General features: G+C 39.1%; 1 protein-coding gene across 1 annotated transcript; it reads left to right on the forward strand.

Annotated features, from left to right (window-relative positions):
• Positions 1 to 25,892, forward strand: RAB44 (RAB44, member RAS oncogene family). The gene is made up of 14 exons (XM_087959891.1): positions 1 to 99; positions 2,452 to 2,610; positions 3,531 to 3,677; positions 4,783 to 4,873; positions 7,820 to 7,915; positions 10,194 to 10,378; positions 13,443 to 13,491; positions 14,789 to 14,883; positions 19,247 to 20,382; positions 21,797 to 21,878; positions 23,341 to 23,455; positions 24,376 to 24,477; positions 25,091 to 25,167; positions 25,683 to 25,892. The coding sequence occupies exons 2-14, from the start codon at positions 2,507 to 2,509 to the stop codon at positions 25,768 to 25,770; spliced, it is 2,367 nt and encodes a 788-aa protein (XP_087816017.1). The 5' UTR covers positions 1 to 99; positions 2,452 to 2,506; the 3' UTR covers positions 25,771 to 25,892.

Genomic DNA, 25,892 nt, shown 5'->3' on the forward strand with positions numbered 1-25,892 from the left:
ATTGCACTAACTTCCTCTTGAAAAAAATAAGGGAACCATCTCAAAGTGGATGAATCCTGCACTGAGAACACCCTAAATGCTCTGTCTTTTTATTGACAGGTAAGTTTTATTAAGAGTTCAACCAGGGTTAAATTTCAAGTTAGGCTTCATTTCTGACTTGGCTGAGAAAGCTTTTTTTTTTTTTTTTGAAGTTAAATTTTATTTTAATGGTGGAAATTGGGCCTGAGTTCATACATAACTTTAAGCCATAATGTGTTTTGTCTGGTTTTGGTTTAGCATGTGACATAAAGTAAATTACAGTAGATTGGAATTCTTGGTTTATGATTGAGTGAATCCAGCTAAATTCTTGACTTATTTTAGAACCTGTAGTTAAACAAACTATGGTTTAACATCTGTGAATTCAGTCTCTGAAACGGAGTTGCTTCTAAAAACAAGCCAAGTGCAGCATATCAAAAATGTGTTGGCTTTTCCTTATTGTGCCTCTTTTCACAATCTGAAATCTCACCAGGCAGTTGTTAAAAAGCACACAATGCCTATAAGAGACAACATATGTAGCTCTTAAGATTTTCCCAAAAAGGCATCAGGGCATGATTTTGGAATACAATTAGCCCCAAACCCCCAGCATCTAATGTAGGAAAAAAGTGCATACGTTGTTTGATTTTTGCATGTAATAAAGTAATGTAGAATATATTTGTCAATGTGGACACTATATGGGGCAGACAATTGCTCACTAGGAAGCAATTGATAGCAGCACTTTTGAGAGAGAGAGAGAGAGAGAGAGAGGAAGGTGGGCTCCAGAAACTGAATGAGCTTGGCAGTATGTTACATGGACTGAGACTGAAACATGTATTCTTGAGAATTGTTCTGTTTTCAAAAGCTAAGTTAATCATTTTTATAGCTTACTTTACAATGTTTATGATTCTCCCCTAAAAATGGTAGGAGAGTATATTTTTCCTCTTGCAGTTTTCCTTGATCCATCAGCTAGAAAAGCTAGGTACTGAGCACAGAACTTTTTCTGTAAACTATACACATGCTACAGCCTCCCCACTCCCCACACATTTTAAATATATTTTATCATAAGCCACAAAAATCTTTGTGGGTTGGAAATAAAAATGTCTACAGGCTATAAATATTGTTGATCTATTGTCTGAGCTTGGTAACAGCCAAATTAGCTTGTAACAGCCAAATTAGAATCAGGAAGTTAGAAATTAGAGATCAGATATTATCAAAGTAGTTCCTTAAAAAAATAGATCACTCATATGAAAGATGTTTTCTACTTTCCAGGTGCCAGAAATAGACTGGCAGCCTTAGGTAGCCAATCACTTAAGAACCCAGGAAAGTTTACTAAATCAGGAAATTTCTGTAACTGTCCACACTGAACAGCACACTGGATGCTGAAGTATGTAAATCTATGGTCCTGGTCCTAATTCCTATAACGTTTGAGTGAGTTTAATTTAAAAATGTCTCAACAAGCAAATGCACTGATACTCTTCACCTGGAACAACCTACTTTAACTGGTTATCCATGCTTGGATTTATACCATACCCTACAGACCAGTGTTTCTATGACTCAGCAACTTCAAGTTATGTGGATTTCAACTCCCAGAATTCCGTAGCCAGTGTGCTAGCTGATACATTTTCGAATTTGAAGCCCCCTCCTTTCTTGAAATTGCTGGGGTTGAGAAATACTGCCCTAAATTGCCCTGGGATTCTTCATATTGAAGTTCTGAATTATCTGAATTCAGTCAGCTGAAAAAATTAATTCGTTGTTCAGTGTGTTATATAAACTATGATTCAATTAACTAAGGCTTAGTTTGTTGTGCAAAATTTGTGAGTGAAATGTTAATGCAGTAAATATTAATACTTACCATGTGTGTCTCTTATGTCAAAATAATAAGGCTGCTGAGGATGTAAACATTAAGGATAAATCCTCTCCCCACCCAATCAAGCTGTCAACCATGTACAAGTAGAGAATGTTGGCTAATGGCAGAACACTTTAGACTTAGCAAGAAGAAGCCCCTGTTAAAGCAAGAAGAAGCCCCTGTTAAAACTACAAAGATATTCTATGTCAGAAGAAAGGTTATTTAATTCTGAAGCCATGGAAAAGAACTGGAACTGATGAAAGCAAAGAAGTTTTATACTCCACAATCTGATATGCAGGTAAAGTGAAGCTTTTAGTTACTCTTTCAGTGTGACTAAGGAGTTCAATAGTGAATGAGCGAACTTTGATAAAAATTCAAATGTCAGTTTTGGGTCACCTGCCCACTTTTCTTTCATTTTATCTTATTATAGGTGGCCTTAGAGGGGATGGAGATCAAGGAGTTGAAGTCCACATATCTTCAGCCTTGCTAAGGTTGAGAAACCCTGCACTAAGGAGTTTCCATATAGTAGCTCCATGATTCTGTACTCAGCCATATGAGTATGTGGCATAATTTTATTTGTTTATTTTCAGGGCATTTTTGGGGGATCACAGATCTTGATAATAAAGGAAGAGGAAGACAGCTTTGATGAAGGCAACTTCAAACTTGTCCCTGGAGGAAATTAATAGTGAGGAGAAAAAACATTTTGAGTCTTTCATTAACCAACTGGGAGCTGATAATGTCTTTGAAGAGTAAGAACAATATGATAGCTTTACCTCTGTTTCATACTGATAAATGGAAGCTGAATGGGTGAAAGATAAATGGATTTGATACAAATCAACAAGTTAAATAAATGTAAGGGCCTTAAAGGCAGAAGGTGATGTAGGTGATCTCATAAGCTTTAAAGGAAAATTGGCCAATGAAGATATTACCTCCATCCATTTTGCAAGATGTTTATAAATTATTTGATTGTGCCCTTGAAATCTAATAGGAAAGCCTTGGGTTTTGGCAATGCAATTTTAGCTAAAGAAGATGCAAAATTGAATTTCCTTAAGCACCTGAAAAATAAAGCACCATCACAGGGGACAAAGACCTACCACAGAAAGGATAGACAAAAATAAGACTGGTGGCACTTTATTTTTTATTTATTTGTTTGTTTACTAGAACTCCAAGTTCCATCAATCAGGTGCAAAATCTGTTTCTGATTTTCCAGCAAAATTAGTTTTAGCTGCTTAAGTAGTTTAGCATAAGTAAAAATATTTTCCTTCTTTATGTAATTCCGCCTGTCCTCTATCCTTAGATATCCCACTCATTTTCATAGGTATCCCTTTACATCATATTTTGCAGCTGTTATCTACAGCCGTGTGGAACACCAAGTACCAGCAGCAAGGATTACGCTTGTCAATTGATGTGATTGAAACCAAGTTAGCATATATATTATTACATCTCATTTACCCAAAATCTTTTGTGATTTACTTGTAAATGAATCACTTCCAAGACAATTTATATGGAAATATGGATATTTCAATGCTGGCAATAGAAACGTTTCAGCCTTAACACACATTTCCATGCTGATTTATTCATGTTCAGCTAGAACTGGGATAAGCTAAAATAATAAAAGTAATTGAACCAGATTATTGACCAGGAAGCAATACATTCTCCTCTTGTACAGCAAGTCAGAAATCTGGAAGATCTGGGTGAAGCTCTGGGAGGCAGAACCAAATCTACTGGGAAATCTGAAGGAATTCTTGGCTAAAATGACACATTTGATCAAGGAAGCTAAGCATGAAAAAGAGAAGATACAGTTACTCCTGAAAATGTAGGTCACTGTATAGACATGGAAATATGGGATGTGTTTTTATTAACGGATTTTTAAAATGGGGAAAGCAACACAATTCCAGGAAAAGTAACTATGGAGCTGTAAAGGGTGGGGTGTGTGGAACCTCTCAGTACCTGAATTACATAACATACTAAGATGGGGTAGTTCGTTTGTTGATGACTAGTGTGATATGCAAAATATACTCATGAGATCTATAAATCATACAGCACAGCATGTTACAGCTACCGTTGCTTTTAAAATAAACCATTTTTAAAAAATAATGCAGGAACCATGCCTACATCAGAAGAGGGCAAAGAAGGCAGATTTTTTAGCTTCAAAAATCTTTATCAAAAGACAAAGCCTGAGTTCACAGATCCTGCATATTTTGTTGAACTATGGTTTGTCAGATAGGCCACAGTTAGCAGAGTTAATACATAATTGGTTTAAGCCTTGGCATTGTTTGTTTGGATTTGGCTCAGTATGTTGTATGAGGTCAGCACATACACCTGGGAATAAAGAACTTTTGAGTTCAGGGATTAGTGTTTTGTAGCCAATGTAGTGCGCCAAGTTTTCCTCATGTAAACTATAATTGGGTGAAGTGGAGAGAAGAAGTTAATAATTGGGAATTAGAAGTCATTATTGATAGCTGCAAATGCTTGAGGTCAGATTTTTCATGAGGTCTATTGTTTTCCCACATTGGCACTATATATGACCCACTAGTTTTAACAAAGTAAACATAATTAAATAGGGACTCCATGGACAGTTTTGTTTCTTTAAGATATCTTTCTCTAAAATGGGGCTCTGCAGAACTGTTGCAACATGTGTGAGTGATAATCTCCACATAGCTGAGAATCACTATGGTGGGAAAGGCTGCTTTGGAAAAATATAAGGAATAGCAGTGGAAGAAATAGTGGGCATGCCAATGGCCTCTGGTCTGTCTACCTTAAGGGAACTGGTGAGGTTGTACTAGTGTATTTGTTACAGAACAGTCCTCCTGTAAAATAAGTTACTGAGCAGACTGAACATAAACTAGTGTAGTAACAGTTGAAGAGCCCCTTTGTGTGCATAAACATCCCTTAACATCTTTTTATTGGCACTCTTCTAGACAAATACCTGATCACAATAAGAAGGTGCAGAAGCTATATGAGGAAATGGAGCAGCAAATTGAGAGAGAGAAACAAAAACTGCAGCATGAGGTAGGTGCCCAGTTGGATTATGCCAGTTCTCAGGATTTATCCGTTGCTGAAAAAAAACTTGCCCTTTCTCAGTAACTTGAGGCAAATTTACCTGCATCATCGTAATGTGGGATACTTTTCTGTATAATAATTGGAGGGAAAGGTGTGTTTTATCTTCCTGTTCTACAAAAGCAGAATTGAATCTGGCCATCCAGTGAGGACATGGATGAGATACCATTTCCATGGCAGTAATCTCCCCCTCCCCCATTTTGGAATTTCCAAACTCCAGAGGTGTTTATAAAGTTCCTTCCTCAAATAGATTCCTTCCTCAAATAGATCCTTCCTCCTGAAAATAGGTTGAAGATAGTTCTATTCTTCCAAGTCTTCAGCTTTAATTCATTGTTAACAGTGTCTAACTTGGAGCTGGTGGGTTGGTTTACATCTGCATACAATTTTATATTTTTATTATATTGTATTTTGCTTGGGGCAAGCTGTAAAAATTAAAACATATAATTGGAGAGGTCCAGAAAAATCAGAGCACCAAATATTCAAAAAAAGAGGAAGATAAATAAAGTGTCTTTCTCCAGAAGGGCATTCAGAACCGAGTTGCCTCTACTTCAGAAGCACTGGTTGTATGTTAGAGAATTTATATATTGTGTTATAAATGTTTAATAACGTCACATTCAGCAGAAAAGAATGCAGGGGTGTCCAACCTTGGCAACTTTAAGACTTGTGGACTTCAACTCCCAGAATTCCTCAGCCAGCAAAGCTTAAAGTTGCCAAGGTTGGACACCCCTGGAATAGAGAGTAGCAATTCTGAACATATAAGGGAATTGCAATTTGCAATGTCTCAATACTACGGATTCCCTCTCTTGTACTGTAGGAAGATACAGTACAAAAATACACATCTTTTCCCTTACCCTGAAATAGTCATTCTGCATTTCCCCTGACTTAGCCTGAACTAGTGAAAATATAAGGATTCTGTAAAGCCATATCCGGCTTCTTCTAGCTAAAGCAGACATGTTCCTAGGGAGGAGCGCAAATTTTCTCTTTAGGTACTTGTATTATGTCGCTCATAGCATCCCTCCCTTTTCCTCTTTTTATATATGTTCTTTTAAATGTGTATTTGTGTATTAGTTACCTTCATTTTTTTCTTCCAGATTTTATATGACTATAAAACAGGTAGTCCTTGACTTAAAACTGTTAGTTTAGTGACTGTTCAAAGTTACAATGGCCCTGAAAAAAGTGACGTATGAAATTTTTTCAGTTACAACTGTTGCAACATCCTCATGGTCATGTGATTAAAAATTTAGACCCTTGGTAACTGATTCATATTTATGATACTTGCGGTGTTCCGGGGTTATGTGATCGCCTTCACAAGCAAAGTCAATGGGGAAGCCACATTTACTCAACAACCATATTACTAACTCAACAACTGCAGTGACTCAATAACTATAACAAGAAGAGTTGTAAAGTGGGCAAAATTCACTTAACAACTGTCTCACTTAATATAAATTTTGGGATCAGTTGTGGTCATAAGTTGAGGACTACCTGTACTCTATCTGAAATTAGCAGACGAAGGCAGAAGCTGCAAATTTTTCCTCACCCTTTTGTTTAATTTCTAGAATATATCCTGATTCTGCCATTGGTACCTTCTAGTATTTTAGACTTCATTATTTAAACGAAGCCTCAGTCAGTGCAGAGACTGACAATTATAATGTAGAAATCTGGTTGAAAAATATGGTTGACATATACCTCTTGCTATTCTGGACTTCCACCTCCCTTACTTTTCAATGTTGGTTCTAGAGTAAATACAAGATGAATTTACCTGATCATTTTACATTAAAAAATAAAAATGTGGAATTCTATGTGCATTGATGTTGAAATTAAACATTACATTTCAACAGATACATTAAATATTAAAGGTAAAGGTTTCCCATGTCCAATTCTAGAGGGTAGTGCTCATCTCCATTTCTTAGCTGAGGGAGCTAGTGTTGTCTGAACACACTTCCATGATCATGTGGCCAGCGTGATTATACGCTGAGGTGCACGGAAGTGGTACCTATTTATCTACCTCCATTTGCTTGCTTTCAAACTGCTAAGTGAACAGGAGCTGGGGCAAATAATGGAAGCTCACCCTGTTGCCGGTCCCGGGCAGCCAGTTGACAAGCTCAGCATCTTTTAACCTCTGAGCCATTGTGCATTACATATTACATATACATTTTAGCCACATTAGGGTTTATTTATATTGTGCTTACTGATTAATGAATAGGTAGCCTTTCAGTTTTGTTATATTGTCACAATGGCGCCATCCATGCATAATAAGGAAGTATCAGTGGGAAACTCCAAATATTGTAAACATATTTTGGGATGGGCAACCTAACAGTGAAATCCACAGAGAGGGTTATGAGCATTGGGTACAAGAACACACAAGAGCAAATGGATATAGAATAAATTATCATGGAAGACTTATGGTTGCCAGTCTGTCTAGAAACCTGATTTTCTGACAAATTCTCCAAAGGTATAGGGCCATGATGGTGAACAAATGGCATGCATGCCAGAGGTGGCACACAGAGCCCTCTTTATGGGCACATGAGCCGTTGCCCCAGCTCAGTTTTGCCGCGCATGCATGTGTGTGCTTCCCACCAGCCAGCTGGTCTTCGGGTGTCTGATGTGCATGCATGGGGGGTGGGGTGCACCTGCTGGGGTCGCACGGGGGACATAGGGGAGGTCATATGTGCATATGTGGGGGTGTGGGCACATGCGCGGGGTGCATGTGTTTTGCATTTTTGGGATGCATGCACGTGCTTTGGACACTTGGTGCCAAAAAGGTTAGCCATCACTGGTATAGGGCAACCTGACTTATAGAAGAAAAGCTTCATGTATAGAAATGCATTAGGGTTGTGGGTTGTTGGGTTGGCTTTTTTTTCTGCAACCTTATAGTTTCATTACAATTTATTGTTGCAGAATAAAGCCAGAAGCCAACTGCATTACATGGAGATGCAGCAAGAATTGGATGGTAGAGAACAGGACATTCAGCATTCCCTTATTGTTCAAAAAGAGGTAAAATATCAGTGGGACATGAAGTAAGCAAGAGCATATGATTGCAGCCACTTCTTCAATCTTGCACAGCACTGTGGCATTTTTCCACTTTTGAGGTGAATGAAATATACTTTATGTTGGTATCCCGATTGATAGTTTATTTCTTGCAACAGAAGCAGCGCCACCTGCTGGAAGCTTGTCCTTTGTTTCAAACCATCATTTCGAAGCTGCTGTTTTCAATACTTTCAATTTTATGAAAAAACACTGACTGCTGTTTACCGCAAGCAGAAAGTGAGACCACTTTGGAAGTTGCTATGAAATATTTATTTACTTAGGTTTCTTACCTGCTTTAACTATTAATGACTCCAAGCGAGCAGATTGCATTCCTACTTTCCGGTTACAAGATTAAAACAATGCTCTTCCTTTGAACCACCAGGAACAACAAACACACCCAAGTACATAACATACACTACTGTAGGAGAGGCCTAATCCCATGCCTTCTGGAACACTCAGGACTTAATAACTTTAATGAAGCAACAGGGCTGGTGACAGCCTGAGCTTGGGAGAGATGTTGTTCCAACGGAGGCAGCAACTGAGGCAATTCTCCCTGGTGGCCCTTGATGATGACACTCCATTGGAGTGAGAATCCAGAGGGAGACCACCCTTCTAGATCTTCTTGGACAGGTTGAAACACCATAGGGAGGCATCTCTTGAAACTATTCTGGTATTTTGGGGCTTTTGTTTCCAGCTTCCAATTTTCTGCCTGCAATTACTGATGGAGTGCAACCCTGATAATTCTGTATTTGCACCCTCAGAATTCCCATTGGGTGGAAATTATGCAAATTGCAGTCCTTTGGGAGGTCACAAGACTGAAGAGATCTGTTTATCTATGGAACAGAGTTGTGCTAGGTGGAAACATAAAAGAAAAATAAACTTATGTATAGCCTAGTTTGAGAATATTCATTCTCAGATATTAGTAACATTACCACTTCCTCTGCTTAACCCCAGCCATTGCTCCCTAGTGGTCCCCGGAGGAGTTTTAGACATGTCAAAGGTGGTTTCCAATGGAAGCTTACTTCCAGGCCCAGTCTTTGAATAGACTGAACAAACCGTTTCCAGACACAACAAATATTTTTCACATTAGGTTGCTATATCCTTTTTCTTGTCTTTAACTGCGTCACAGCCAGCAACATCCAACAGTTGCCTCCCCACCTCCCGATTTATTTGTTTGTGAGAAAGATTAAATGTGCTCAGTTTTTGCCATTTCCCAGTTTTTAATTGCACAGGACATTTTACTTTAAAAAGGTGTGTATGAGTGTTGAGGGGTCAATGTTATTTCAAATGGGTGGAGGGGCCCTTGTCTTTTTCCAACCCAGGGTCTGATCCGGGAGAGTTAAAACATTCTGTTGCGGAAGAGCCTACCTGACACATTTGTGGTTATTAAAGGTGGTTATTAAAGGTGGATGGACAGGAGAAAGGCCAGTGGGGGATAACAAACTGCTCCACAACCACTGAAGAGGCTCAGAAGGTGAAGAAGAGAAGCCACAGAAGTTGCAAGTGGACACCCCTCCTTCCACCTCTCATTGCTCTGCCCTTCGCTTGCCATCTGTTCCCAGTTCGGGCTGGCGCACACAATTGTCAGTTGGGCAGGGCAAAGCGGCATCGCAATAGCTCATGGTGAACACAAAGCTCCTCGAGGGAGAGCAGAAAGGTTCCATCTGTTTTGTTAACTTTGCCATCCCCGCCTCAAGCCTTCAGCCGTAAGCAAGCTAGGTTCCCCCCTGTGGGTGCATAGCTGAAGTCTATCAGATTTTTCTCTCGTAAGAAGAGCCCAAGATGGCAGCGTCCTCGGCAGAGGTGGTATTCAGCTGGTTCTGGCCAGTTCTGGAGAACCGGTAGCAGAAATTTTGAGTAGTTCAGAGAACCGGCAAATGCCATCTCTGACTGGAGATTTTACAGTATCCTTCCACTGACACGCCCACCAAGCCAAGCCCACAGAACTAGTCGTAAAAAAAAATTGAATCCCACTGCTGGTCCTCGGCCTTCCTTTACCATGTCCTGCTTTTATTATGGTGTTTTTTTTTCAATAATTCAAGGTATTATACGTCTTCCTTTTATTTGCTCCACAAAAATAACCCTGTGAAGTAGTCGGGCTGAGAGAGGATGACTGGCCCAAGTCACCCAGCCGGCTTCCATGGCTAAGGTGGGGTTGGCTTGAGTTTTCTGGTCTCTGCCCTGGTGCCTTAATCACCGGGCTAAAACTGTTCTACTGCTCTACTGCATTTTTCTTATTTCTCAGCTTGAAACTCAGTTGCTCAGGCTCAAGGAGAAACAATTGGTGACCAGCACCCAAAGCCAGCAGCTGCAACAAATCAAGAGCAGCCTTGAAAATGAGCTCCAGCAAACCCACCATCAGCTTCAAAAGACTGAAAGGTGCCTGGATGTCATGAAGGATAGAATATCCCAACTGTACAGTGAAGGCGGGTGAGTCCATGGTTGCTTTGGAAAAAGGCCTGCACATTTCAGTTGGTCCCAAATGCTTTCAAAAAGAGACTGGACAAGGACAACCATGAGTGTGAAATGGAATAGGGTCTCCTGCTCTAGCAGGGGTTGGACTAGAAGACCTCCAAGGTCCCTTCCAACTCTATTACTCTATGTTCCATGCATAGTGCACTGGCCACTCATGCTATATGATGCTTATCCCTTCTCTCTCTGTTGAGGAACATCATCAGTTTTGAGGGCCATGGTCTTCCAGCATCTCCCACCCTTGTTTTTTTTATTTGATTGCTGTTAAATGTTTTTCCCCTCTTCGCATTTCACTTGGCTAGGAAAACTGGATTCAGAGCCCTAGTCCTTGTTGTCTAGGCCCAGCAGCACACCTGACACTTCTTTTGTTCAAAAGCTCCACGTTAAATAACAAACTGCTTCTTTTAATACTGATCCCTGCATACTTTGTGGCTAAATGATTTCTGCTCTCATCTTTAGAGTAGCTTTTGTCACTGGGATTCCATGAGAGATTGTGATTTTTTAAAAAAAATTATTTTGAACTTTGCCACATAATGCTAATGTTTGCAATGATGGGATTTTTTACTTGACTCAGCTGCCCACCTGCCACTTTGGTTCTGTGTTGCATGGATTGTATAGGTTAGAAGTGAATTGTGTTGGAACTTTTTGTCTGTTTGCAATGTTTATGCAGAGCTTCTTTGAGACTTGAAAGGTCTCAGATTTGATTTGAGGGTTCCTACAGGATGAAAAGACTGTGATAGGCTGGACTAGACCAGTTTCTAAACCTCAACAACAACAAGATGGGTGGACTCCATGCAGGAGATTTCTAGGAGTATCAGTTTACCCATCTTAAAGTTGCTGAGGGTTAGAGGGCTCTCCAATTTTGGCAACTTTAAGTTTGGTGGATTTCAACTCCCCGAATTCCCCAGCCAGCTTAAAGTTGCCAAGGTTGGAGACCCCTGGTCTATACCATAAATTGATAATCCAATTTCTTTTTAAGATCTAGTCTCTTAGACAAAACACAGTACTACAAGTCAGTTTATTACCTGTGTAATACCCTTGCAAGGGAAGATCTTCCAAACTCTTTTGAGCATTTTGGTATCACACAATGTTTTATTCACTATTAATTTTCCCTTTATGCTTGTTTTAAGACACTTCCACATGAAGTTTGCGAGGTTGGGTTTCTTGGTGTTTTTTTTTTTTTTTTTGCTGCTGCTGCTGCTCTTGGATTGGCTCTGTACCCGATCATGCTACACCACTTGGCAGGAGATCAACTGTGTGCAAAAGTTTGGAAGATTTGAGATGGCTTTTTCCCCTTGCTGTTGCTGCAGCAGGATTTTTAACATTTCAGGACAGTACAATGATTTTTGCTTTTCTGTTCTCAGGATTTTTTTAGTGGGGAGAAGGGAACACAATGAAAGGTCGTTTTCAAATTTCTTGGAGGAAATGAACTGAAGCAATAGTGAAGTGGAAGCAGGGGTGGGATTCTACCAGTTCGCACCTTTTCGCTAGAACCTGTTGTTAACATTCTCAGCAGTTTGGAGAACTGGTTGTTAGAAGAAATTACTGGCCTAATCCTGTAAGGAAGGCAGGAAGGAAACATTCTGGTGTTGCTTACAGAAACTGCCTCTCCGTTAACCCTTATTACATTCTTGGCAGGACTAGACTTCCTGTCTCTGGAACTTCTCTGGAGTTTTTTCCCCTCCCTTGCTGGTACTTTGCTTGTGTGGAGTGACCATTCAAAGTTACAATGGCACTGAAAAAAGTGACTTATGACCATTTTTCACACTTACGACTGTTGCAGCATCCCCACAGTCATGAGAGGCCAGGCGAGGAGATGCGTGCCTCGATGTGAGTGATGTTGAGTTGGCCACGCCCAGCCAATAACATGACCACCAAGCCACATCCACCCAGTCACATGACCGCAAGCCATGCCCACCACGTAAGCCATGCCCACAGAACCGGTTGTTAAAAATTTTGAATCCCACCCCTGAGTGGAAGCATCTCTATTCTCACTCTTTTGCCCATAAAATGTGCATGGATGCATATTCTGTGCAAGTGACAAACAAATGCACATCTCTTTGAGTTCCATCATGGAAGAAAGGCTAAGGTGCACAGAAAACAGACTGATTAGTTGCAGGACTGAATGAAGCACTTCTTACCTGATGGAAATGCTTGTCTTTGCCCCCCTCCCAAAATCTGGACAAGTGCTTGCATCATTAAAACACCTTCTCCTATCAATATCTATTAATTTCCTCCACAAGCACCATGGTAACTTGGTAAGCATAAGGTAAAGGTAAAGGTTCCCCTCCCATTAATGTGCTAGTCATTTCCGGCTCTAGGGGGCAGTACTCATCTCCGTTACAAAGCCAAAGAGCCAGCGCTGTCTGAAGACGTCTCTGTGGTCATGTGGCTGGCATGACTAAATGCCAAAGGCACACGGAACGCTGTTACCTTCCCACCAAAGTGGTCCCTATTTTTCTACTTGCATTTTTACATGCTTTCGAACTGCTAGGGTGTCAGAAGCTGGGACAAGTAACAGGAGCTCACTCCTTTACGCAGCGCTAGAGATTTGAACCATCAAACTGCCGACCTTTCTTATTGACAAGCTCAGTGTCTTAACCACTGAGCCACTGTGTCCCCATAATTACCAATTAATTAATTAATTACCCATTGGTAAGCATAGAACAGCTTAATTGCATTCCCCAATATTTTGCACAAAAAGATGGGATAAACATGTGGAGTTACGGCAGGAGAAAGAGAATTTTAATTGTACCTGTACTCTTAACATGTCTTGAAACAAATATTCAAAAGTTCATTCTGTTTTTGAAAAACCTTTATTAGGGATGCAGTGTGATTATTTTGCTTGAGAGAACACCCATTTCTCTTTGCACCATCATTTGTATTTCCATCCTCTGTACACATTATTTTATTAGTTTTGACTGTATTCCTGCTATCAGGTGTGTATCTCTACTGAAGCAATTCACAAAGGTGCATGGAAGAAATGGAAAATTCTGTGCTATGTTCCTTCTTCTCTTTGCAGAAACAGACAAATGGAGGGAGACACCAACAAGGTTCCTCACTCTGCACAGGTACTATTTGCTCATTGCTGACACCAACATTTTCTTCTGAATTAATACTGGAGATAGGTTTCTGATAATATCTAAGATTTATTTGGTCATTGAATTTAATAGGACAACCTCTGTTTCACAAAGCCTTATTTTCTGTGTTTTAATATGAGTCACTGTTTGCTTTGTGTTCTTTGATTAGAAGCAGAATAGATTCACTTGTAAGTTAATTATTCTGTATAAGCTGTATAAGATTTGTTTAGTGATCCAGGTAGATGGATGGAAAACAGCTTTTCTCATCTTTCATCTTTGTAGCTTTGATAGAAAAAAAACAGCAAGTACATTTTATTAATTTAACCTATATTGCTGACTTCTGAAGTCTTTTAATAGCTAACAATTTTTTTAAAAAAAATCATGTAATACAACTCCAATCTTAGTGGAGCATCCATGGCAATATCTCTTTAAGAGGTCTTAAAAGTTTAAAGATTAACACATTTATTTCTGCATAAGCTTTCATGGATTACAATTAAGTCATCGGGTGTACAGAGTGTTATTTAGCTATTTTGCTTGTTTAAAAAAAAAAACTAGTTAAAAATTTATCTGAAGTATATATCTAACCTTATGCCTACCTTTGGTAGCTGTAATCAATAAAGTTTAAAGATAAAAGTTACAGTAAAATTCAGAAAGTACTTGTTTTACTTGGTTTCCCCTACTGCTGTGCTACTTTCTAGAAATTCTGCACATGGATATTTCATGGCTTTAGTTATTATTTCCAAAATGATTTTCAATCCTATACATAGTTATCAGAAAGTAAATTTAATCTGATAGTATGATATTTATTTCTAATTTCATGGGTGATTCTTAAGCTTTAATAAAAAATCTTCAACAAATCAAAGTATGTTGCAGAGAAATGAAATGTCTCACGGAAGATGTTGAGTATTTCCTTAGAGGAATTGCTTCTGATAGAAGAGATTGGAGAATAAATAATTTTCTTTTATGCTATTTTCTTATGAATGATAAAATAAAGTTTAAAAATTTGATTCACTTGCTGGAGAAAGAAATGTTTGCGAAACACTTTGATTCAGTGGAAGATTATATTGCTGCTGAGTTCTTTAAAAAAGTCCTTGAGCTGTGCTTTTTTGCCTTTGTTCCCCATTGGTTCCTGTCGCATCAAACATAAAAAAGCTGCAGAATTGTCTTTTTAGAAATTGGGAAAGTCACAGTAGTAGATCATGCTGACTGGTATTTAGCATTTCCCCACAAAACTAAATACAGAATTAATCTTAAATATTTTTCTTCCTTCTTTTGTTCCTTTTATAAGGACCCTGTGAATTTAGATAAGATGATCTGCTCTCAACAGGAGGTGAACATGGAATATATTCTGAATGAGGATAAAATGGAAAGTTCTATACAACAGTAAGGGTCAAAACGCATCTATAACAGGTTTTATATGAAGATTGGCTGCATAGGTGGGGTCAGGAGCTTCTAAAGCACAGGTCTCCAAACTTGACAGCTTTAAGACTTGTGGAGTTCAACTCCCAGAATTCCTCCTCCAGTCATGTTAGCTCAGGAATTCTGGGAGTTGAAATACACAAGTCTTAAACTTGCCAAATTTGAAGGTCCTTGTTCTAAAGCAAGAGTAAAGTGACAGTAAAACCCAATTTGAATTCTGAGCCTCCATTATCCATTAACTCATGTGCTAGAGCAGAGGTCTCCAGACTTGGCAACTTTAAGACTTGTGGACTTCAACTCCCAGAATTCTGGGAGTTGAAGTCCACAAGTCTTAAAGTTGCCAAGTTTGGAGACCCCTGTGCTAGACCAGGGGTCGCCAACCTTTTGGACCTCAGGGACCACCAAACTCATAATTTTAAACCCTGCGGACCAGAGACCCTGGGAAAGTCCCCCAAAAAGTCTGCAGGAAAATCCCCCACCCGTTTTTCTACCGATCTACCATTCTTTATTTGGGATTGCAGGATACCGTCACCAGCTCCGTTCTCAGGGAGAGAGAGAGAGGGAGGGGGAGAGAGAGAGACTGAGACTGAGACTTTTGGCTTCATGCAAGGAAAGCAGCAGAAGCAGCAGAAGTCTTTCTTTCTCTCCTCCAAACTCCGCCAGAAAGGAGCCTTTGCTGGCGTAACCTCTTGGAGCAGGAGGCCTTGCAGGGTTCCAAAGGCTCGTTTCTGGTGGAGTTTGAGGAGAGAAAGAAAGACTTTTGCTGCTTTCCTTACGTGCAGCCAAAAGCAGAAGGAGAAAGAAGCAGAAAGAAGTAGCCCGGTGGCCAGGCGAGGCGTGTGGGGCAAGTTCCCCCCTCCGGTCTTTCCTGCCTCCCCTCACTACCTTGTATTGTTCGCAATGCGATGCAAGCCTTGTGTTCCCACAGGCCATGTGGGAGGCGCAGCCTTATTTTCCTGCACAGCCTGGATTAATTGCTTGGTGGGGGGGCATTTCTCTGTGGACCACCCAAATTTTCTCACGGACCACCAGTGGTCCCTGGCCCACTGGTTGGCGACCAATGTGCTAGAGAACAAAGGAAAAAGTGATTCAGACTGCTCTTTATAACAAACCAAAAAACCCTTAAAGGATACTTCTTTTAATCAAATGAATCTTCTGCAAAGTGGATATCTACCATCAGTACAGAAAATTATTATTGATGAACTGGGCTCCAAACTTCTTACTACTACTGTTGCTGGTAAAAAGTCGAAGCCATCCCCCCATACTAATAAGGGTAAATGTAAATATTCTTTGGTTTAGAGATTATACTACCTGAGACTTCTCAGAAAACAACAACTGAATGAAAAACTGCTGGTGACCTTCTACCACTGCACCATAGAGAGCATTTTAACATACTGCACCTCTGTATGGTTTGCCAGTTGCACAGTGGCAGATAGGAAAGCACTCCAGAGGGTTAACGTCATTGCCCGGAAGATCATTGGTTGCCCTCTCCCCTCTTTGGAAGAGCTGTATAGCTCCCGCTGCCTTAAGAAAGTTCAAAACATTCTCAAAGATCCAGCTCATCCTGGGAACCCTTTTTTTGAACTATTACCATCTGGCAGACGGTAGAGGATAATAAAAACAAGGACAAATAGGCTGAAAAACAGCTTCTATCCCAGGGCAGTAGCTCTTCTGAATTCTGCTGTATAGTGCAGTGTTGGTGTGGTGTCGGGGGTTTTCAATTCAATGTATAGAATGTGAAGGATGTGTGTTTGTGTTTATTTTCAGTCACAATGTACACTGAAGATGGTATTTAAATTCTGTTATACGAGGTGCAGTGACAAACTAAACTAAACTAAACTAAACTAACAACCACATGTTCAACAATCATTTGAAGTTATGACAGCGCTGAACAAGTGGTGGTTATGGCTGATTCTTAAAGTCATGCGATTGCCATTTGTGACCTTCCCTACTGTTTCCCCACAAACAAAGTCAATGGAGAAGCTGGAAGGGATGGTTGCAAGTTGCTCTCCTACATACCTTCTCCCAGCCTTTCTGCTCTTGAGCCTTGCAAGCCACCCACATATCCTCCCACATTGTCCTAGAGCCTCATGTTCACATTGTGCATTGTGCTGTCCCAGCCAGTCTATGGGAATTGGTTAGTTACTTAGGAATTATGAGCTGTCCCCTTAAGGGAATGCATCATGGTAAATGCAGTTAAAAGTATCCTGGGAAATGTAGTTCATGTCACAGGGCTACATCTGCAATCCTGCTTGGTCACTAAATTGACCCTCGAGGGGTTGAGGGAGGTTTTCCTCCATTCTTGCCTGCACTCATAGACTGATAACAGCTTTCTTTCTATCGCTACGTGATGGGTTAGGAAAATAACCATTTTTTACCTGCAATGCTGATATACAAAGGATTGGTCATTATAGAAGAGCTTCGTCACAAATGTGAGTTATGAAGATACCTGATGTACCAATAAATGTACTCTGTTATGGATGTTTTGTGGAATTATCTACCTGCATCTGCATAGGCACAAATCCACCTCTGAGCATGAGACAGGACAGAAAAGTAAAAAAATGTATCCTAACCCATCAGAAAAGTAAAAAATTGTTATTTTTCTAACCTATCACGTAGCGATAGAAAGAAAGCTGTTATCAGTCCATGAGTGCAGGCAAGAATGGAGGAAAACCTCCCTCAACCCCTCAAGGGTCAATTTAGTGACCAATCAGGATTACAGATGTAGCCACGTGACATGAACTACATTTCCCAGGATACCTTTAACTACATTTACCATGATGCATTCCCTTAAGGGGACAGCTCATAATTCCTAAGTAACTAACCAATTCCCATAGACTGGCTGGGACAGCACATGCCTCCCCAGCCACTTATGCACCCTCACTCATCTTCCCTGTGCCTTGTGCTTGCCTCATGCCTCCCCTGCCACTTGTGGCACTTGTACACTCTTGTGTACCCTCTCCCACCTATCAGCAGCCACCCCAAACACTCTACCACTTGTGCCATGCCTACTCTGCTACTCATACACCAGTGATGGGATTCAAATTTTGTAGGCATGGCAGGGGAAGGGTACTGTAAAATCTCCAGTCAGAGGTGGTATTTGCTGTTTCTCCGATCTACTCAAAATTTCCGCTACCGGTTCTCCAGAACTGGTCAGAACCTGCTGAATGCCACCTCTGTCATACACCCCCTTGCTCCTTCTCCCACCTCACAGCAGCCACTTACCTGCCTGCTGGCCTGCTTTTGAGCTGCCAGGGACTTGTAACTTCCTACAGGCTTCCCCGCTGATTTAGGCTGTTTAAAACAGGCAGAAAGTTGTAAGCTGGTGCTTATTTAATGACCCAAGAACTTCTCTTAATGATTAAGTGTTTTTTTTCTGGTAAAACCAGTTTATCAGGGGAATCTAGTCTACCCAATTATGGGATGGAGCATACTGCTTCCACTTAATGATATGTCAGGGATTGCCATCGTTAAGTGATGAGGCCATCTGTCATTGTGCTTTACAACTGAACAGAACAGCTGCATCATTTAGTGCAGGGGTGTCCAACCTTGGCAACTTTAAGACTTGTGGACTTCAACTCCCAGAATTCCTCAGCCAGCTTTGCTGGCTGAGGAATTCTGGGAGTTGAAGTCCACAAGTCTTAAAGTTGCCAAGGTTGGACACCCCTGATTTATTGATTGAAGTTCTGCTCCCAACTGCCATTGTGACTCAAGGACTACCTGTACCATTATGGTAAGGTGGAGTTGAACCTGGAGATCAACTCATAAAATATTTCTATGGTCGTTTTAGAGTTGCCAACAGAAAGGGAGGGGGGAAAAGGGGTTTGAAGAAGCAGTACGGCAGCTTGGAAATCTAAAGTGCATTCCACACATTGTTTTTCAGAGATAGTAACTAGGTGACTGAAGTTTCTGCCACGCAAAAATCTAACTGGGGAACATGATTAATGACTCTTGGCTATGGATGTGTCTCATTGGAGAATATGAACTATGATACACCCAGGGGGTGAGGGAAAACCAGGGTCAAGGGTGACAATGAATTATGTGTCTCAGAGTCAGCTACACCCAGGCAGTGCCGGACATGTTAACTCCCAATAAATCCTTTGAAGATTTGGAAGTTTGGCTCAAGACTCATGATTTAATTGGGGTGACTGCCGGAATCCTGCCAGCAGACTCATTTAATAATGGACAAGCTAAAGGATATTTAATGTATGTAGGAACCCCATATTCCTGGTAGGTAGTTTTGTGTCACTAGAATTCAGTGAGCTCTAGGATCTGTGTCCTTATGAGCACTCATTTCTTTTTCTTTGTATTGTTAATGATGTGACAGGGCATCTGATGATGTGACATCAGTGACTGAAGCTGATGTAAAATCCAGTAGAAGAATGATTTCCACTGAAGAGGACCCTTTGATAGAGCCATTTGTAGATGAAGAGGATTACTTTCCACAGGAGTCTTTAGATACAATTTCTTTGTTTAAAGAGTTGAATGAGGCTATTGCAGCACAGAACAAAACGTCTGAACCCCATTATCAAGAAATAGATGGTTTTGGTTTTCAACAAGAGTCCTTGGATCATACTAAATATCGTGAAAATTCTCAACAAAATATAATGCCTCCGTCTCCAATAAAAGGATGCTCAACAAACTATACTGTACAAAATAGAATGTCTGAAGTGGCTATATCAGAAGCAGGAGATCGTTTTAGAGAAGGATCAGTTCCTGTACAAGATCTGGAGATGAAGAAAGCTAATTTTTCTAAAACCAGAAAGGAAGTCAAAACTACAGAGCCTACACTGAGAGAAACGTTTGCTTCCATGATTCAACCTTTTGTTTATTCAGACTTGGCAATACAGGCCAGTGCCTACAAGAAATGCCCAATAGAAAGTGAGATTGTAGTTTTAGAAGGGGTAACACAACCTGAACAGAAGAAGAAAACTTTAAAATACAATGATACCATTCAGGTTCCACAATTATCCACTGAAGCTGTGGCAAACCAGTCTGCAAAAATGAAAATTCAAGACAGAAAGGTATCTCAAACTCAACAACCTCTACTGAAAAATGTGCCATCGGAGTATTTTCTGCCCAAGGTGGCTCTACCCAAATTACATGCAGGGCATAATCCAAGCAGTCATGTACAAAATATGTTTGGAACAGGAATGGACACAGAACTTGCTGAAAGACTAGAGATGTACTCATCAGAAGGCAGAAGAGAAGGATGGATTGGTCCATCTGAGTGTAAGAAGAATCAAGAGGTCAGTGCAGCATTTAATGAAGAAACCAGTGTTAGAACAGAAGTTTGTGATTGCCAAATGAATAAAGAAACTTCTAAAGACACGGCCATTCTCTATTCTCATCCAGATCACTTTTATAATGTGCTATTTGTAGGAGACTCTAATGTGGGCAAAACTTCCTTTTTAAACAAGTTGCAAAACGATTCTTTTGAAGCAAAAGTGACTGCAACTATAGGTATGAATTGTGCTTGAAATTCATGTTAAAATATATAGTTTTTTTTCCTTTTGAAAAGTCTGGTTTTGGTTTATTTTTTCCTTGATTTTGCTTTGACAGGCCTCTTTTAATAGGACTATCAGATTTAGGTTACAGAAATCCAGATGACTAATAAATGACAGCAAGTGTCATTTTAATGTAATATTTCATTAATAATAGCAATAATAATAGTTATTTTTATTCTTATTCAAATGTAACCCTAAGAGGATGCAAATAACTTTTAGCTGGAACTATTCTATAACAAAGTAAGATTTTTAAAAAAGAAAAGACAAACATTTTAGTTATATGGAGTTAAACAACTCCTTAAATATCTTGACAGAAAACAGATTTCTTGGGATTTTTTTTTAAAAAAATGGGCTTATGTTATGTGTACAAAGAGGTAACTGTTTCTGAATTGTAAGCCCTTGGTATGTACTGAATATCACCTACTATTAATGCTGGTTCTACTTCCAACTCACCATGACCAATTTGCCATGGCCAACTTGTTTCAAGCAATTTGCCATGGCCAACTTGCTGCAGGACAACTTGCCATAGCCAACTTGCTACGCAACAAGAGTTTCACTAACATTGAAGAAACAATGGAATAGAATCATTAAAGAAATGATGCCAAAGTAAGGACAAAATGAAATGTGAATGATAAAAATTAAAATATTTTTTAAAAAATATTTTAAATAATTAAATTGAATTGTTGAATTGTCTTGCAGCAAGTTGTCCTGTGGTAGGTTGGCTGCAATGAATTGGCCATGGTGAGTTGACTCTGGTGAGTTGTCCCATTCTGTTTCCTACTGCATCCATTGGGGTCTCTTTTGAAGACAATTACCTTTCTGTATACCAGAGGCATCTTCCAACCAGTGTGGCCCTTTTAAGTGCCAAGATGTGCTGTATAAATAACGCAGCAATAGAGTGGATTCCTTTTGTCCTGGCACTTTTGTTATTTAAGTAGGACTTCTGATAAATAATGGAAAACATTACTTTTTTTGCTGTATATTTAATGTTCCTTCCTTGTATTATAATGTGACTGCACAACCAGACTTTAAGCTGAACTATACACAATTTTAAAGGAAAACATGGGCAGGATGTGTACCTTCTTTACCTTACCTCATTTCTCCTAGCAGGATTTTGCATAAGCTTCCATTGCTTTTCTTTTCAATGGTATAGTTAATATGGAAGACAATCCAGTCATTCTTTGCCTGCAAGTAGCAATGCTAGGTAAAACCTTGATTTTATTAACCCCTGCAAAATGATTGATCTTCAATATTCTACCCTTAGCTGTAAAATTCTGCTTGCATTCCTCAGGGTTTTTGTTTTGTTTTGTTTGAGATGGCTTGATGCTTGACCTGAATTTTATTGTAAATAATTGCGTTGTATTCTGTAGGAATTGACTATCGGATCAAAAACCTGATTTTGGATAGCAAATGCTTTGCTTTACGTCTGTGGGACACAGCTGGGCAAGAAAGGTAGTATAAAGGCTGCAAAAATAAGGACAAATTGATTAATGTTTATTTTATTTATTTATTTGTCAATAACTTACAAGATAATAAACATAAGTATAATATACGGAATGGTCCTTCCCCCCCCCCCCCCCCCCCCCCCGTTTTCTCCTCCCCCCCCGCGCTGGTTGCCCTTATGCCGCCTTTATCCTTCTTAGAAGGGGTGAGGTCGTGTGGTGGGGGGGGGTTGGGGATGACAACGGCAGGTGAGTTCTAGTACCTGTTGCTGAAGTCGTACTTTCTGCAATCAAGTTTGGAGTGGTGTACATTAAGTTTATATCTGTTGTGTGCTCTTGTATTGTTGCAGTTGAAGGTGAAAAAGTCATTGATTGGTAGTACATTAATGCAGATTATTTTATAAACTATGCTTAAGTCAAACTGTAGGCGGAGTAGTTCTAGGTTGTTCAAATTCAAAATCTCAAGCCTGGTGGTGTAGGGTATTCTGTTGCGAATAGAGGAGTGTAGTATGTTGATAGATCATGTTTGTTCCTAGAACTGTTGCATGGCTTTGTAACTGCAAATTCTGTTAGTGAAAGGAAATTCCCATCAGCAGATCATTCATGCAACTGTCCATGTCATTTCAGCCATTTGGTGCAATTGCTTAATCAATGCAAGAAGCATCTCTGACAAAAAGCTGTCTAACCTTTATATGAACATAATATAAAAATGTATTTGTCTCCCTAGGTAATTACCGACAGTTCCAAAGTTGAATTGTTGTTACCTTTTGAAGATTTTTCTAACATTGTATCCCACCAATCTTTCTGTGATTTGTCATTATTCTATGTCTTTCATTGTGGGATAGAGGCACTTTCTCAAGTGGTTGAAAAGTGCAATCTCAATCCCTTTTTACAGGTAGTCCTCGGTTTAAAGACTGCTTGTTTAACAATGGTGCCCATGGCCTTGGATAAAGTGATTAACAGCACATCCTCAAAGTTACAACAATTGCACCACCCTTGTGGACCACACGATCTCAATTCAGGTGCCTGGCAACTGACAGACATTTACAACATTTGTCTTGTGGTCCCACAATTGTGATTTGTGAATGTCTCAGCTGGTTTCTGATAGCAAAATCAGTTCACTTAACAACTGGATGAGAAATATCTGCCTCTACCTAGGATTGAACCCTCAACCTTCCAAATGGGAGGCAAGCATCTTGACCACTAGGCCATCACATTGCTCTATTCCTAACAGCAACAACATATTAAATATATTAAACAACATATAAACTCTAAAGACCTTTTCCCTTCTATTTAAAATACATTTCAATTGTTAAAGTAAATTAGGTTTCAAGAAATTGAAAAGAAAATGTATGATAAATTTTAAGTTTTTTTTATCATACACAATCATGCACATGAATCAATATTTACAGTATGAACACACACACAATGAACACTCATATTTATGAAAAGTGACGTATGTTTCCTGACAGATATCACAGTGTCACCAAGCAGTTTTTCCGAAAGGCTGATGGAGTTGTTTTGATGTATGACATTACCTCAGAATATAGTTTTACAGATGTGCGGTACTGGCTGAACTGTGTCCAGGTAAACAATAAACAGCTGTGTTCCACTGTTGTTTAATCTTAGTTTTTTAAATTTTGATCTTGATGATTCTTAGAAATTTGAAAAACTTTAGCTAGAAAAATACTGGTCGGTGCTGTGTGTGGTTACTTAGTCTGCTTCCGATAGTGTTTTATTACTTTAATAAAACCTTACATTAAGGATTGCAGCTCAATCTCTGCGATGTTACTCTAATACAGTTTAGAGATTTAGCTAAAAATATATGGCACTGAGCAGCTGCTGCATAGATACAACATCAAAATCTTTTAAAAGCATACAGTATATATTGGAAATTGTGTTATTAAAATAGTCATGGAGCAGAACTTTGAAATTTGTGTATCTCAAATGTGCTTTTTCAAATGGCAACTGGACTTTGTTATTTTCCTTCGGGAAAATGTTTCGCTTCTCATTCAAGAAGCTTCTTCAGCTCTGACTATTTGAATGATGAATTTGAACGATTCAGTCAGAACTGAAGAATTTTCTTGGATGAGAAGCAAAACATCTTCCTCAAGAAAAAAACAAATCCAGCTGCCTTTTCAAAAAGCACCTTTGAGACATGACCTGTATGACTGAGAATCTCCATAGAAATGGTTTATATGGCATGGTCTATGGCATGTGGTTGTGAAACAAATCATTGATCACCTTCCCAATCATTGTGGAAAGGAAAGTATGCAATCAACCATTGTCAAAATAGCTATTTGTAAACTAGCCATTGTTTTAAATGTTGTAAAAAATTAGGCAATTAAATCTTGCATATTTTATATCTCCAAGTAAATGAGCATACTGGTTTTTTTTTACTGGTTAAGAAACTTAACCCCAATAGATTTTATTTTATTATTGTTGAAAGGTTTAACAAAGCATTTTGATTTCACTTAATATTTGAAGAATTCTGTGCTTCCTCATAGGAAGGAGCTGGGGCTGGAGTCGTTGTCCTTCTGCTTGGTAACAAAACAGACTGTAGTGTGGAAAGGAAAGTATCTGTAGAGAATGGAGCATACTTGGGCAAGGTACACTCCTCTTATCATTTGAATTATTTTTCCACTGACGGTAAAAAAGAATCTGATGCTATCTGGAAATATTTGCCATTAATTTAATTAATTTAAATATAAATACAGTAGTAATTTAATAGCATATTAATGTTTAATAAATTATTTGATGAAATGTTAAATTAATTATAACAAACATGTTCATATGCTGGGCATGGCCCTAACCTTTTTATATTCATTTGTCCAAGACTTACTCTTTGCAGGGAGAAATAGAAAATAAATAATATAAGCCTATGTTGATGGTACACTAAAACAGGCTACAAAAGCTGAAAAGGAGGCTAGGGGATTTTATTGGCATTTGTACCTGTATTTCATTGACATTGGCAGGTGGGTTCATTTCAATCAAATTACTTGCCAATGACAAAACCTTTTTTTTTTTTACCCAGCTTCTCTACTTCAATCCATCCAAAACAAGAATAGAAACATTTGACAATATCCACTGTGATATATTGCATCTTCCATATAAAATAGCAAGGCTGAAAGTTGAATTCAGTTTTGGGGTTTAAGTATAAAATCTGTCAGTTCAAAAAACAACAACATGTGTTCCTTGTCATCATTGTCTCTTTTGGGCTAGGTGTATGGACTTCCATTTTATGAATGCAGTGCTGCTTCAGGTTACAATGTCACAGAATCCATAGTACAGTTAATCAGGTGAGTAATTAGTGCCAGCTCTTACTTAGAAAATTCATACATTTCTTATTCAAAAACCTACAGCCACAGAGATCTTCCTAAACAGTGAATGAATTAGTGAAATTGTCAAGGGCAAAAAATCAGGAAGCCACAAATGAATAGTTTATTGCGTGTTAATATTCTCTACACGAATCTGAACTACTAAGGCTCAAGGCAAAGTGGTGGTAGGTAAGAATCAATGGAATTCAAGGTGGAATGGATTTAGATCTCGTGTAGGCGTGAAAGGACTCAAGACTGATGATGTGCTTGACCCCTCCCTTGGGATCAATCTCCTATCAAAACTTTGTTGAACATTCATTGTGGAATACAATGATGTCAGTTATACCTGTAGTGTCATGATTGACTAAGTATACATTTTGTTTAAGGTGAGTCTGTGTGAAAGAGACCTGTTACTTCAAATACTCTCAGAAATATTGGAAAATCTTTAGAAGTATGCAAAACAGTATACCGACTAATTTTTTCTGTATTTATAATAGGTTGATGAAAACTCAGGAAGACCAATTAAAAAAGAAGGCTCTAGATTTGCCACTGCAACTTAAAAATAAGAGAAGTTGTTGTTTGTAAAGTGGAAAAGACTAATGACTATTGATCCTTGTGTCCACTGCATGATTGTGTATATTGTTTGCCCTCTTGAATATGGACTGGATCCAATTTGTATAGTTTAAGAAGTTTTGCCACTCGGATGA

This window comes from Notechis scutatus, chromosome 3 (genome assembly GCF_049901735.1).
Source record: "Notechis scutatus isolate UNSWTSFEM ecotype Mainland chromosome 3, rNotScu1.2, whole genome shotgun sequence".
In the NCBI taxonomy this organism is placed as follows: domain Eukaryota; kingdom Metazoa; phylum Chordata; class Lepidosauria; order Squamata; family Elapidae; genus Notechis; species Notechis scutatus.

Coding starts and splice junctions, on each gene's coding strand:
- RAB44 (XM_087959891.1), top strand. CDS start 2,507: ATGAAGGCAACTTCAAACTTGTCCCTGGAGGAAATTAATAGTGAGGAG. Junction 23,456..24,375: donor ACTGGCTGAACTGTGTCCAG/GTAAACAATAAA, acceptor GCTTCCTCATAG/GAAGGAGCTGGGGCTGGAGT. Junction 25,168..25,682: donor TCCATAGTACAGTTAATCAG/GTGAGTAATTAG, acceptor TATTTATAATAG/GTTGATGAAAACTCAGGAAG.